This window comes from Emericellopsis cladophorae (genome assembly GCF_022114955.1).
Source record: "Emericellopsis cladophorae strain MUM 19.33 chromosome Unknown NODE_37_length_229796_cov_116_624128, whole genome shotgun sequence".
In the NCBI taxonomy this organism is placed as follows: Eukaryota; Fungi; Ascomycota; class Sordariomycetes; order Hypocreales; family Bionectriaceae; genus Emericellopsis; species Emericellopsis cladophorae.
In genome coordinates this window covers 113,134-127,127 of record NW_026250962.1, presented here as the reverse complement: position 1 = coordinate 127,127, position 13,994 = coordinate 113,134, and the positions used below count along the sequence as shown (strand labels likewise).

The following is a 13,994-nucleotide window of genomic DNA, read 5'->3' as shown; positions in this document are numbered from 1 at the left end:
AATCATTTCATCATCCTAGATCCGTACATTTGAACGCCAGTATGCTATGCTACACTTGTCCTGTCATCGTTTACGCAACGATCGCGCGCCCACAATAGCGCCTTTGGCTGCCTTGTTCGTCTTGCCCAAATCACCCGTTCCTCCCATCATTCGATCAATCAGAGCCGCCTTGTGATCCGTAGCGTCGGGGTCGGCGTATCCAATTTGCGTCCTGGGCGGCGTTTTATTGCCCTCGTCTTCCAGGGCCGCCGTGGCGGGCGCCGAGGCCGCGCTGCTCCCTGCCGACACGTTGCTCACGGCCCGGCCAAGGATCTGACGCTTTCGCGGTCGTGCCGTCGGCTCCTCCATCTCTGCGCTTGCGGCCGATGTGGATGCGGAGAGCAAAGTGGTGAGTTTCGAGGAGAGGGCCTGGCGCTCGGCGGCTTTGGCGGCCTTGCACCGTGAGGCTTCCGCCTGCTCGCTCTCATCACCGCCTTCGCCTCCTGTAGCCACGTTGTCTTTCGTCAGAGGAGGGTCTTCGTCGTCATTCTTTGCAGGTTCGGATTTGCTACGTGCCGGCTTGGGAGACGAAGGCGATTTGTTGAGGGATGCTGCGGAGAGTTCAGTCAACGGCGGGTCGAAAACGGCAGTTGCTGGATGGGTGTTGGGTGTGGTAAAATCGGCGGATATCGTCGGGTCCTGTGCCACAGGCCTTTTCGCAGTCCTCTGTTCCTCACTCTGGAAAGCGGTAGGGTCAGGTTTGCTTTGCTGTTCTTGTGAGCGCTGCCATGATGTCTTCGCCGCGGATTCTGAATGCACCCTCTGGACAGGACGATGCTGGTCGAGCCGTGGTTTTGTGGTCAAGGTTTCTTCCGGCGACGATGGTCGATTCCGGAGGTGTGACCTTATCTCCGGGTAGATGAAGGCGTCGAATGGGACGTTGTAGCCCGTAGCAATACATTCCCATAGCCAGTTCGCCGACACGACCGGTACACCCCATGCCATGGCAGCCTTGAGTTTGTCTTTCCTCATGGCACCGAGAGACTTGCAGATCAGGACACTTGTCGACCTGCGGAATTGCTCCTCGAAACTGGCACCGAGCTGCTTGATGGCTCTTGCAACCTGGCTCAGTTCGATGCCTGTGAAAGCTGCGCTGCAAACCCTTAGGTAGGAGAATCCGGCGATGGGGAAGACTGGGAATGGCCGCCCTAGAGGATCTTCGTCATCCGGCGGAAAGAACTTTTTGTTCTGGAGGCATTTCTCAATGTAGAATTCAGTGATAAAGTGTACTTGATTGGACGGTGCGCGGGGATGCGATTCGGGTTGGGACGTCTGTGGTACCACGAGGAATCGATATGATGCGTCTTTCGTGTTTGCAACCTCGGGGATTGTTGATGCAATTACACCATCGATCCCTTGAATAGTCTGCGCTAACACGGCAGTCCGCTGCTCATTGAAACCATGGATGTAGAACGCACAATCTGAGAATATGGACTTGGGTCGAGGGGGCGCCAAAGGTGCCTGCTTTGGTGTCTGCTGCGTTTCCGTGTCTGTTGCCGGCTTCGCAAAAGAGTATTCCCTCGAGTCTGATCGTCCTAGAATATCGCCCAAGAGGTTGCTCCGCTCCGAGGTGAGTCTCATGCTGGCCGTCTTACGCAGCTTCCGCTTCCCCTCTTCGGCCGTTCCAGCGCTAGTTCTGGATCTCTTGCCCAACGACGGGCGCCGGACATCTCTTTTGATCCATGCGCCAACGCCTTGCTCCTCGGGAGGTAGAAGTGGGTCGTACTTAGATTCGTCCAGGATCATGCCTCGAGCGATAGTCGCATCCAGCCAATTGAGGGTCACCGTCCTGATATTCCACGATCTGGCCGCTGTGAACTTCTTCCCCTCGGGCTTGCTGACAATCAAATGAGTACAGCGCCTCGTTAGATCATCTGTGTGCTTCCCTCCATAGAGAACAATCCTCTCCGCGATAGCGTCCCGATCATGCCCAAAGCCTGTCAAGCACACGAGCAGCGACTGTCTCCCAGGCGCAGCATCGTGCGTAGGCGGTATCGACCCTCGCGTTTCCAGTGGCTTCAGCTGATGCAGCCTCTCCAAAGCCAGAAAGTCGATCGGTTCGTCGTTTTTCCATAGGTCGGACAGGGCATCGATCCATGTGGCGTCCATGGCCAGGATGTCGGTTCGCTCGCGTGCGACATGGCGGTACTTGGGTGTGTCGTAGTCGCCGACAATGAGGTGCGTGACGTCTGGCGTAAGATCATACTTGTGCATTCCGCCGAGATCAACAACTTTCTGGTCTATTTCTTGCTGCATGATTGTCAGTGGTCAGCTTTCCTGGAGCAGACAGAGAACGCACCCGATGTTCAGGCGGAATGCTGGTGCAGCAGACGACCGCACCTTTCAATGGTGCAGCTGGATCCACGGTGAACTGGCCATCTTCTGAATATGCGGAAGACTCCATTACGCCATGGCAAGGACGTCTAGCTGCCAGTCAAAAAAACCACGAAGACGACGACAAGCGGATGGCTGGGTGTGTTGAGGTCGGATGCGAGACGCGTCGCGGGACAAAAAGCGCGTAAATAGGCCGGCCTGTAGCCTGACGACTCGCACTGTGTATATACTGTATTTGAGTCGTGGGCTGTGCATCCCGAGCCTGGGCGATTCTTCTCGGATCAGATGTGCGCAATGCACTGAACCATCTTGACCAAATATTGGATGAGAATCTTAAAGCTGATCTCACCTTCTCCTTGGTTTGCAAATTTCCAATCATTTGAAGCCGATGCGCAGAGGATGAAGTATGATACAGTGTTCTAGTGCTCAACGCACTGTGTAACTCAATTGGTTGATCAAGGTGCTCTCACCCAAGATACTATGCAGCTCAACCTTCAAACACCCTTACGCGACAAGACCCCAACTCCACACGCAGCAACCATGGCACCCTCAGCGGCAACTGTCCGCAACATGCTCTCCATGTTCCAAGATAGCACAGGCTCCACGGAGCGCACTGCAAACAAGGTCGGTTCTTGTTCCTCGTGCCCCGCCCCCGCCATGATTCAGTGGTGACGGCTTCGAACGTGGTCAGATATTAACATTGATGATGCGCAGTTCCTGAAGTCGACGGGATACAATCTGAACCAAGCTGTCGATCTGTATGTATTTTTCTTTCTGGGTTGGCTGTCAAGCGCTGACAACTCCAGCTATTTCCAGACAACGAATGCTGAGCCCAGGCAAAATCCAGCCATACCCAAATTAGAGAAGTTGTTCGACTCTTTACGAGGTCAGTCACCCTCTATGTCGGAATGGCTCTATAGCTGACGGTTCTGCAGATGCCCAAGATGCCCAAAATGAGATGGGCTTGGACGCCGTCATGAAGTATCTCAGCGAGGACCTCGGCCTGAGCATCGAGAATGCCGAGCTGCTTGTGGCTATGGAGCTCGTGCAAGCACCGAGCGTCGGGGAAATCACACGAACGGGATTTGTGAACGGCTGGAAAGATACCGGGTATGCACGCGCTGTGACGGCCACTGGGACAATGGCACTAACTACTCCAGCTGCGAGCCGAATCTCAAAGCGCAGTCCAAGCATGTCAGCAATCTTGCCAAGTCGCTGTCGACAAACTCGGATCTGTTCAAGAACGTCTACAAACACACATTCGTATGCGCGCGCGAAAAGGACCAGAAAGCTCTGAGTCTCGAAAATGCGCTCACGTACTGGGAAGTCTTGTTCTCACCGCCCGGCTGGGAATGGAAGGGGGCGAAGCACGACTGGTTCCGGCTGTGGAAACAGTTCCTCGCTGAGAAGTGGACGCGGTCCGTCAACAAGGATATGTGGAATATGACACTCAACTTTGCGATCAAGTCTGTTGAAGATGAGACCTTGTCGTTCTGGAGCGAAGACGGCGCGTGGCCTAGCGTTATCGACGATTTCGTGGCGTGGTGCAAGGAGAAGGGGGTTGTGAAAGCCGATGAAGCAATGGAAGTGGATGACTCCTAGCTGGTACGGGCTGGGGATCCTTGACACTGATGAGCCTTCACCGCGATACCAACCATAGATCACGCGTATAGACATCATGACTGGAGGCGTCATGCCAATTATAGCAAGCACTCACGCAGCCTGCAGGCGACACATCTTCGTAATGAAGCAGTAAATTGTGTAATTCATGCCATGCTCGTAAAGCAGAGCCCCGACGCCGTTGAGACCATATGATACACGTCTATGTTCCTTTTGATATCCTACAGGCTCCCGCCGCTTTCGAATTTTAGACCTCGTTGACCTTCATGGACCCGGCGGCTTCTTTCCAATCAGGCTTGCCGAACTTGGCCATGCTCTCCAATCGCCCGTCGCCCAACCTGACGTGTGTCGCGCGAATCATTCGAGGCTCCAGTCTCATGTTGCTCCGAATGTCCTCGTGGACTTTGGTACTCGAGTCGTAGCGCATGACAAAGTAGTGGCCGTGTGTGTGCTTCATTTGGTGGACAGAGATCGGACGGGGGAGGCTGAAGACGCCCCAGTTGGAGATGCCACGAACGACACCGCCATTGCGCAGAATGAGAGACCCGACGCTTGTGGCGATTCTGTGATTCGGTCAGCCCATGTGCGCCGGCAATACTGCGTGTCTGATGTGGTTTGGGAGGATTCGAGGTTCGGGGGATCACGCACTCCTTGACTTCAGCCACTTTGCCTGGGCGGACCTATATATGTTAGTTGACAGGGAGGAATATCAGTGCAGTGCCCTCACGATTCCGATGAGTTCGTAAAGCATTTTTGCGACGGGTTGTGAGTTTGTCGCGTGCAATGTTGGACAGTCGCGAGTTGCAGTCGAGGTCCGGCGGCCGCACTCTGAAATTTGGGGCAGGGGTGCACTGCCGATATTTTACCGGAAGCTACCTTGACGATCGACGTATCCAGGCATGTGAGGAACCAGGCAACTCATGGATTACAATTCATTTGTACACTATTCTACAGCTTTCTCTTGGAAAGTGATTGCCATATTCTCCACGGTAGTTTCCAGCCCCCTGTCTTGACCGTGTACGGGTCAAAGTCGGCTTTCTGGAGATTTTCCAGATACTGGCTGGCCGGCGCAGCCTCTAACAAAACACTGAATCCCGCCCGTATCTCTCTCTGCGTGTCACTCTGGCCCGTTTCATAGACGTGTTCTCCCTCGCCCTGGTGCTCAAAGTCGTGACCCGGATCCTCGCCTTGCTCCAACCTCTTGAGCATCTCACGTGCGGTGATGAGATGATCATTCGCTCGGGTCGCAACCTTGAAGACGGCATCCTGTAGCCCCGGCGCACTAGGTCCTTGGCGAAAAACCTCCTCCTCCTTCACGCCTTCTTCAGCCATGACATCGAGCGGCAATAGGAGCGTTGGCTTGTGTGTGCTCGGCGCATCTGCTCCAGAGGGTGTCTTGACGGGCCTCGCTGGCGACGCTAACACGGGAATCCCTCTGAGTACTGCCACGATGCCGCACGCTTTGCCAATGTGGCTTGCCAAGTGATCCATGTGCATGGACTTCATCGGCATGGCGGCCAGCGTCGCATACATCATGGTCGAGTAAGTGTTCTCCGCGTAGTCCTCCAAAGCAGCAATGCTTGTGTACGGCCGGTTGTCCATGTGCTTCTCCCTCGTCTTGACCAATCGGGACACCCAGAAGCGAAGTGACTTCCTCATTCCACTGCCCGCGCGCTTCTCCACGTCTTGCAAGCTCTTGTCGAGCAGGATGCATGTAGGCTCTCGGGGTGGCTGCCCGGCAAACGTCTTGTCTATCGATTCCTGCCAGAACTTCATGCGCATGATTCCAATCGTCGGGTTAGAGACGAGCTCCGGCAGCCGCACGAGTTCGAGGTTGAGGGTACGAAGAGCGGCGTACATGTCCTGACACGGCGGAGGAACGAATCGGCGGATGAGGTGGGCATCGTAGTCACTGGCTCTAGGTTTGTCAGTGAAGCTCGATCTGTTGTTTTCGGTGAACGCACTGGAGCTGCTTGAGACAGTAATTCCTCGCTGAAGCTACATCTGCGTCCGTGACATAACCACGGCAGGCTCTTGGAGTCCGTGCAAGCCGATGGAGGCCATTGCACAAGACGCGAGATCGATTCATACAGACGACCAGGACATGTGCCGATCGAGTGAGAAGTTCTGGGCTATTCGCCGCAAAGTGTCGAGTTCATGCTTTCATTTCGCGACGAAATCATTGGAGCATGACGTCGAGCTTGGTGGAGCAACTGTCGGTGTTCATGGATGTCGTCCTTTAAAGTGGATATGCAGGAACGTGATCACGTGCCGACGTTCCTCGCGTTTTGCGCGTCGCCACTGTTCAACCGCGTCTCCCCTACGCCTGTTTGCCTCAAGATGATTGCGCCCATGTTGCACGTTGTAACATCCTCAGGTTTCCTGAGAACCCAATGATCACCCAGAGCAATGGACTTTCGATCATCGCAGGAGCCTCCTGTGAAGAAACGTCGCTTCTTCCATGAGCAAGGCGAGCAGGCTTCGTCTGATCCTATTGCGTTCAGCCCTCGAGATGACAGTCCCCAAGTCCACAAGGAGCGCTCTCTGAGAGACGAGATCGACGGCGAACCTGAAAATAGGCAAGTCTTGGTGGAAAGATCTGCGAACGAGACGCCAAGACGCGTCCGGACACAGCCGCCAGCTCAACTCCAACACGAGTCTTCGTTTGTAACGTTTGATAAGGATACCTTCGAGGCATTTGTTGGGGCCAACGTCAGCAGCGATGTTATCTCAATTATCCAGGCTCACTGCGGTGGCAACCTCGAGCGTGCTGTCAACATGTATTTTGATGGCACGTATAAGAAACTTCAGAAACCGTCATCGCTAGGTTCTCTTACCCGGCCGCAACCCTCGAGCCGAAACTCTCCAACGACCACACCGAACAGCGAGACACCACCGCCTACCCGGCAAGACGTCCCCAAAGAGCGATATCTGGGCGCTTTCGGGGCTGAAGGGTGGGCTACGTGCAGCGGCACGAATCTACTAAAGCATGGCGATATTGTGAAGATTGAACGGCAGGTCGCGCAGACCTCCGCAGCGAAATCGAAGAGCCGGCAAATTCAAGCGAGGAAGACCGACGTTCTTGTGCGGTTCACGACGCAACAGGGGCGGGAAATAGGGCGCCTCCAGAGAGATACGTCCGCATGGGTATCCGTGTTGATTGATCAGAAGCTTTGCAGATTCGATGCTGTTTGCGTTTACGCCCCAGATAGACTGCGAACCAACGAGACCGTTTTTCTGCAACTCAAGTGCTATTTTCTGAACTCGGCTTTTCAAAGGCGAGGCTTCAAGTTGGCGGACGATAGATCCACCAGGCCTTTTGAGCAAGAGGAGACGACAGACGAAAAGAACCTCAGGCTGCGGCAGACGGCCATGGTACGGCTGTTTCAGGAGGTCAACCTGCAGCCTACGGTCGCCAACGAGAAAGCCAGTGAAGGTCGAAAAGGCCTGCTAAAGGCAGCCGAGATGGACGAGAAGAAGCAGAAGGAGGCCCAAAAGGCGGAAAGGCCCAGCGATTCTACACCTCCGTCAGAAGAGGAGGGACAGGAGCTAGAGCAGGATCAACTCGATGCTTTGTACAAAAAGGCCCAGTCCTTTGATTTCAACACCCCGGAAGCCGAGCCAGCGGACACGTTCGCCATGACTCTTCGAACATACCAGAAGCAAGCGCTGCACTGGATGATGGCCAAAGAGAAAGACGAGAGGAGTAGCCGCGAACCATCGATGCATCCGCTATGGGAAGAATACGTCTGGCCCACCAAGGACGTAGATGACAATGATCTACCCTTGTTCAACGGCCAGGAGAAGTTCTACGTCAATCCGTACTCTGGGGACCTCACACTCGACTTCCCTGAACAAGAGCAACATTGTCTTGGCGGCATTCTAGCTGATGAGATGGGACTTGGAAAGACGATCCAGATGCTGAGTCTGATTCACTCTCACCGCTCCGAGGTAGCCCGACAAGCCAGCCTTGCAGGCATATCAGATGTGAATCAACTCCCGAGGCTTGGAGCCAATGCGTCGGGTGTGCTTGATGCACCTTGTACCACGCTCGTCATCGCGCCAATGTCACTTTTGGCGCAGTGGCAGAGCGAGTCCGAGAAAGCCTCCAAGGTGGGGACCATGAAGATTGAGCTGTACTACGGTGCCGAGAAGAGCAACAACTTGCAATCACTCTGCGCAGCTGGCAATGCATCGCGGGCGCCTGACATTGTCATCACCAGTTATGGCATCGTTCTGTCCGAGTTCAGCGCCATTGCTGCTCGTGATGGCGACAAGTCCTGGCACAAGGGCATCTTTTCATTGAAGTTTTTCCGTGTCATTCTGGACGAGGCCCACCACATCAAGAACCGAGCTTCAAAAACTGCCAAAGCTTGCTACGATATTCCGGCGTCTCATCGCTGGGTCCTGACCGGTACACCCATTGTCAACAGGCTGGAAGACCTCTTCAGTATGGTGCGCTTCTTAGGCGTCGAGCCGTGGAACAACTTCTCCTTCTGGCGTACATTCATCACGGTGCCATTTGAGTCAGGCGAGTTTGTCCGGGCGCTTGATGTGGTGCAGACTGTACTAGAGCCCCTGGTCATGCGTCGCACGAAGGACATGAAAACACCGACTGGTGAACCCTTGGTGCCTCTGCCGCTGAAGCAGATTGACGTTGTAGAGATTGAGCTGTCTGAAACAGAACGAGGCGTCTACGACCACATCTTCACCCGGGCGAAGCGGACATTCTCTCAGAACCTCGAAGCCGGTACGGTATTCAAGGCGTACACGACCATCTTTGCTCAGCTGCTACGATTGAGACAGTCGTGCTGTCACCCCATGCTGGTCCGCAACCGCGAGATTGCGGCTGAGGAGGAGGACGTCAATGCAGCGGCTGATGCTGCCGCCGGGCTGGCCGACGACATGGACTTGGACGCCTTGCTAAGTCACTTTACGGTCGCCGTTGAGGAGGCTTCGAAGGACAGCAACCAAACCTTTGGCGCGCATGCGCTCAAGGAAATCCGCGACGAGTCGGAAAAGGAGTGCCCCCTGTGCTTCGAAGAGCCGATGAACGATCAGCTTGTGACCGGATGTTGGCATTCGGCCTGCAAGAAATGCATCCTGGACTACATGCGGCATGAGACAGATCGAGGCGAGGTCCCCAAGTGCTTCAATTGCCGCGAGCCCCTCGACAAACGGGATTTGTTTGAGGTTGTGCGCAACGAGGATGATATCGACCCCGAGACGCACAAGCCTCGGATCAGTCTGCAGCGTCTCGGGGCCAACACGTCCTCCGCCAAGATCGTCGCTCTCCTGAGCCATCTTCGTGCCCTGCGCAAAGAGCATCCACAGATGAAGTCGGTCATCTTCTCACAATTCACATCCTTCCTGTCGCTGATCGAACCCGTTCTCACGCGCGCCAACATCAAGTTTCTGCGTTTGGACGGTTCGATGGCGCAAAAGGCCCGGGCGGCCGTACTGCGCGAGTTCGCCGAGGGCCAGGGCTTCACGGTGCTCCTTCTCAGTCTACGCGCCGGCGGCGTGGGCCTGAATCTCACGAGCGCAGGTCGTGTGTTCATGATGGACCCGTGGTGGAGTTTTGCGGTGGAGGCGCAAGCGATTGACCGCGTGCACCGCATGGGGCAAGAGAGCGAAGTGTTTGTCAAGCGTTTTGTGGTCAAGGGCAGCGTGGAGGAGAGGATGCTCCGAGTCCAGGAACGGAAGAAGTTTATGTGAGTTTGCTGTGTGAGACGCTTGGAGACCTGTGGCTAACGTTGGGCAGTGCAACATCGCTTGGCATGATGAGCGACGAGGAGAAGAAGATGCAGCGCATCGAAGATATCAAGGAATTGTTGAGTTAATGTGGTGATATGTGGCATGGCGTATTTTCATACGCCGTATGGGCGTAGCATAGACCGGCGTTTTGCTGGACGGACTCGTACGCATATACATTGCTGCAATAAACCGCGACCAGGGGGGCCAGGTGCTGGCTTTTGTTTGTCTCGCATGTTTTCATGACCTGCGCTCTTCTCCTTCCCCTCGTCAAGTATGGAACCGCGAAGGGGGAGACGCGTGTATTGGGAAACTGTGATGCGCCCGGAGTTGTGCCCCCACTGAATGTCATCATCATGGCTGTCAGACAAATAATGGAGGCAAGGCAATCCGGGACGAATACAATGAATAATTTTCGAATTTCTTGGCTCGGCAGTGAGAATGGTGTCGATTGATCTCGCCATGAGGGATGATGGCATGACCGACCGGGGCTCAGCGAAGGGTGGGCCAGGGACAAGTTGCGTCTTGGATATCGTGGATGAGGGACGACACTGCAATTACAATCCGAGGGTATCATTCATGTATGTGCTCTTGCTTCATCTGCCGTATTCTGACCAGATTCCCTCAACGACTTGCAGACTAACAACGCTGACAATGACGCTCTAGGAAGACAAGCCCGTACTCGATGCTCCCACATGCGCTGGTGATATCATTTCACTGGAGAATTCAACGCCACTGAAAGAGACATCCGATTTTGAGATCAAGAATGTCAGCGAGAAGACTCTGTTGAGGAAGCTGGACTGGCAATTGCTGCCGGCTGTTGGGATACAGTACCTGCTCACCTTTCTGGACAAGTCCAATGGTTGGTACAGACGCCGCCAGAGGCAATTTCGAATCTCACTGCTCTTTAGCACGGCGAATCTTGCTAGTGTCTTTGGCGGGATACTTGCCTGGAGCATTGGGCGCATGAGAGGAGACCGGGTGACAAGGACCCGAGGTGGCGCTTCGAGTATTAGCTGTCGGGACAGACCCCTGAGTGTCAGAGGCCCAGTTCCATGCACATGAGAAGTGTATACATGGATCAGGGGCATTAGACAGATTCGGCTGATAGCAAAGGCCACTGGTGTAAACTGGTGTTTTGTCGCGCGGGATTGTCACGCTTGTACCAGGCACGTCTCGCAAGACTAGGTCATTGCCTTGGCCGTTTCACCCTTCCTTCAATTTCATTGTCAATAGGCCCTTGATAAGAGAGGCTCAGTCTTCGATCGAGGGAAACAGAGGGTCATTTGGCGAGTTTCCCCCCTTGCCAGGGCGCACCGAAGCGAAGACAAACATCAGCCATGGCAAGACGTCGCGCGATCCGCCGCGTGACGCATCTGTGCGGCATCTTGCAAGATGCAAATCAAGAATAAGGAAGCTGCAAAATGTGCGGGAAAACAGACCTATTTGAGGAACGACGTCGAGAAAACGAGGGTCCGCGGACGTGGTCCGGTGGCACGTGCCACGGTACATGTCAAACATGCCTGTGGTCGGGCGAACGATGAAGGTTTGATGCTTCTATTGATTTGATCCATGACACAAGGTTAATCGAATTTGTTGCTTCGATAACGAGTCAAGCAAGACCTGGCGCGTGATGATTTGGTGCCCGCCCATACTATGAGTCCTTGGCAATCCGAAGGCATGTTGCAGGCTCGACTCATAGATGAAGCAACTAGCGGCATTTCCGACGCTTCGGAATTTTCTATAAAAGCCTCGAGACTCAACTCCCTTTTAAGCGGCTCCTTTCTGTGAGTGTGTCAACAATCTCTGGAAACCCTGTCCTTGAAGCCCAACCTCGCAAGATGGCGCCTCTCCCCCACTATCACGGACAGCTTCCGTCACTACAGCTCAACAAACAACGTCACTCTCTTCTGACACGCTCAACCATTGTCCGCCGCTCAGAAATCTCCGGCGTTATCATTGGCGTTGTGTTTGGTGCTGCTGTCCTGCTCGCCATGCTCGGCTTCATCATTCACCTGCTCACCTACAGACCCTCACCCCCCAAGAAGACCAAGAAGCACAGAAAGGGTGGAAAAGGCGGAAAAAAGAAGCCCAAGAATCCCAAGAGTAAGGAAAGCTCGGAGGACCTCGAGGAGAACGAGACTCCCTATGGGTTCCCGTTCTACGGTTGGGCTGGGTTACCGTACCCGCCTGATGCGGGGGAACCTTGGCCTCCTGGTCGTGTATACAACGGGGGAGGGAATGAAATGGACGCGCCGCAGATGGAATACTCCGATGATGAGCGTGAGTACGGCTTCGATAGACGTGGGTCGAACAGGAGAAGGAGGAGGATGTCGGTTGGCTGAACTTAGGCTGGTCCCTGGTGCGGTGAGGGTACTCGGTATGGAAAGCAGACGAGAGGATGAGGTCGGCAAAAGGGTGTGAAGCAGTAGTAAGATGACAAAGCATTTTGGGATGTTGACCATCATCTTCGCTAGCATCGACGAAATATGCGCAGCCAGATATCATAAGCATCCGGTCCAACTCGTAGATCACAACAAAGATTCAAATACATAATCAAGGTACAGTAGACGAAATAAAAACCTAAATCTCGGTCAGAGTCGCTGTTGCTCAGCTCGAACGACACCAATCACTTACAAACAATAGTGACAGCTTCATTCTTTTTCCTCCTCAGCTGGTGGTGCTTCATCAGCCACGGCATCAACTGGCGGGCCAGCGTCTCCCTTGCTTGAGGCGGAGTTCCGGGAGCTCCCCGAGCTTCTTGAACTCCTCGAGCTCGTGCTGCTCCCATAGCGATGCTTCCGCCGGTGCTTCTTCTTCTTCCTTTCTTTAAAGCGTACCGAGCCACGGTAGTACCAAAAGAAGACGGCGAAGCCGACCAGGGCGACGCCCAGAACAATACCCACTATGAGGCCGGTGCGTATGTTGGCATTGCGCGTGCCGTTTTCGGAGAACTGCCTCGAGAGGACGGTGTGGGCGTCCGATGGAGGGTCTTCCCCATCAGCGGTAGGCGGTGCGTTCCAAGGGATATACATCCCATCTGTTACTGGGAGTTATGTGCGCTTGCGCATATGCGCATATGGTGGTACCAATGCACAATGAACATAGTTGTGCGCGAGGACGCCAGCGAAAACGGGGGAGCCTGGGCCGACTATGTACTCGGTCCCTCATGGGGACCTTGGGAGCAGCGGGCGGACGGATGCATGCGCGATGCAATGCACGCATTGGCACATGAGGGCCGTGAGGCGATCAAGGGCTCGAAGCAGAAGGCGTGGGTGAGAGCATTCATGTATTCCAATCATCCGGACTCGAGGCTGGGTGGGAGGGGGGAATTTGCCAAAAGGGTCCGTGAGCCGCACTTGTTGTTTTGAGGCGTCTGCTTTGCATCGTCAACTTGGAGCTGGGCAGACATAGGCTATATAGATGATGTCTGCTACAATTTGGCAGTGTTGCGAGAGAGAGAGAACAGCCATCTTGGCATGCTCCTCCTACTTCGCTCACAGTGGTGCTTCTGTTCGACGACGGCCGCTGCTTTTGATAAGCCATCGACTTGATACAGGCTCGTTGACCAACAGTCTACATGTCGATGATATATGGGACATCCGTACAGGGAGGGGGTCCAGATGGTGCTGCTGGCGGGGGGGCCGTCGTGCATGCAGCTGTTCGTCCATTAAATGAATCATTAGAGTGGTTCCTCAATGAACATGAGAGCGCCGTGCATCGAGCACACGGCGATTGGTGTAAATATTATTCATGGAGGGGGTGCATTGGGTAGGAATTGGGCTCGTATGCAAGCCAGAGAAGAAGTTGAAGTCAAACAAACGACTGGGGGTGATTCGTGAGGATGGGTGCGCTCATTGGCTACCCTGTAGTTGCTACCTGCAGCAGGACATCCCCATTGCAACATCAATGGCCAACATGATTCGTTTAATCAATTACAAAACGGTCGTTTTCACGGAGTAAGGAGCATTTTTGCCGCTGAATCAATGATTAATATTCAGACGGACTCGACGGTACATGTGCATATAGATATAGCTCATAATACGCCAGCTGATGATATGTCATTTGCCCCTGACATGTCCTTGGTGAGTCGTGACATTCGCCCTACCCTAGACCTTCCTACCTTCTAACCTTCTAACCCCCGAGCTGAACATGGTGTTTGATAAGCACTACCGGCACTTACATGACAAGACGGTACGTAGACCCAACCATTGATGGGGTTCGCTCCCACTGCGTCGGTCCGTTCT

General features: G+C 54.3%; 7 protein-coding genes across 7 annotated transcripts; 3 read left to right on the top strand and 4 right to left on the bottom strand.

Annotated features, from left to right (window-relative positions):
• Positions 1-63: 63 nt before the first annotated feature.
• Positions 64-2,752, bottom strand: J7T54_004236 (S-M checkpoint control protein-like protein; the record flags this gene model as incomplete). The annotated part of the gene is made up of 2 exons (XM_051507905.1): positions 64-2,289; positions 2,723-2,752. 2 exons carry the CDS (start codon positions 2,750-2,752, stop codon positions 64-66), a joined length of 2,256 nt encoding a protein of 751 aa, XP_051360960.1.
• Positions 2,753-2,913: 161 nt separating this feature from the next.
• Positions 2,914-3,975, top strand: J7T54_004235 (defective in cullin neddylation protein 1; the record flags this gene model as incomplete). The annotated part of the gene is made up of 5 exons (XM_051507904.1): positions 2,914-2,997; positions 3,088-3,131; positions 3,180-3,259; positions 3,309-3,483; positions 3,534-3,975. The coding sequence occupies 5 exons, from the start codon at positions 2,914-2,916 to the stop codon at positions 3,973-3,975; spliced, it is 825 nt and encodes a 274-aa protein (XP_051360959.1).
• A 265-nt stretch (positions 3,976-4,240) lies between these two features.
• On the bottom strand, positions 4,241-4,744 carry J7T54_004234 (uncharacterized protein; the record flags this gene model as incomplete). Its single annotated transcript, XM_051507902.1, has 3 exons — positions 4,241-4,556; positions 4,642-4,673; positions 4,721-4,744. The coding sequence occupies 3 exons, from the start codon at positions 4,742-4,744 to the stop codon at positions 4,241-4,243; spliced, it is 372 nt and encodes a 123-aa protein (XP_051360958.1).
• A 197-nt stretch (positions 4,745-4,941) lies between these two features.
• Positions 4,942-5,853, bottom strand: J7T54_004233 (NADH dehydrogenase-like protein; the record flags this gene model as incomplete). Its single annotated transcript, XM_051507901.1, has 1 exon — positions 4,942-5,853. One exon carries the CDS (start codon positions 5,851-5,853, stop codon positions 4,942-4,944), a length of 912 nt encoding a protein of 303 aa, XP_051360957.1.
• Positions 5,854-6,402: 549 nt separating this feature from the next.
• Positions 6,403-9,836, top strand: J7T54_004232 (SNF2 superfamily RAD5 protein; the record flags this gene model as incomplete). Its single annotated transcript, XM_051507900.1, has 2 exons — positions 6,403-9,707; positions 9,758-9,836. 2 exons carry the CDS (start codon positions 6,403-6,405, stop codon positions 9,834-9,836), a joined length of 3,384 nt encoding a protein of 1,127 aa, XP_051360956.1.
• A 1,752-nt stretch (positions 9,837-11,588) lies between these two features.
• On the top strand, positions 11,589-12,277 carry J7T54_004231 (uncharacterized protein; the record flags this gene model as incomplete). Its single annotated transcript, XM_051507899.1, has 2 exons — positions 11,589-12,051; positions 12,225-12,277. 2 exons carry the CDS (start codon positions 11,589-11,591, stop codon positions 12,275-12,277), a joined length of 516 nt encoding a protein of 171 aa, XP_051360955.1.
• Positions 12,278-12,447: 170 nt separating this feature from the next.
• Positions 12,448-12,782, bottom strand: J7T54_004230 (uncharacterized protein; the record flags this gene model as incomplete). The annotated part of the gene is made up of 2 exons (XM_051507898.1): positions 12,448-12,528; positions 12,588-12,782. The coding sequence occupies 2 exons, from the start codon at positions 12,780-12,782 to the stop codon at positions 12,448-12,450; spliced, it is 276 nt and encodes a 91-aa protein (XP_051360954.1).
• Between the last annotated feature and the right edge of the window lie 1,212 nt (positions 12,783-13,994).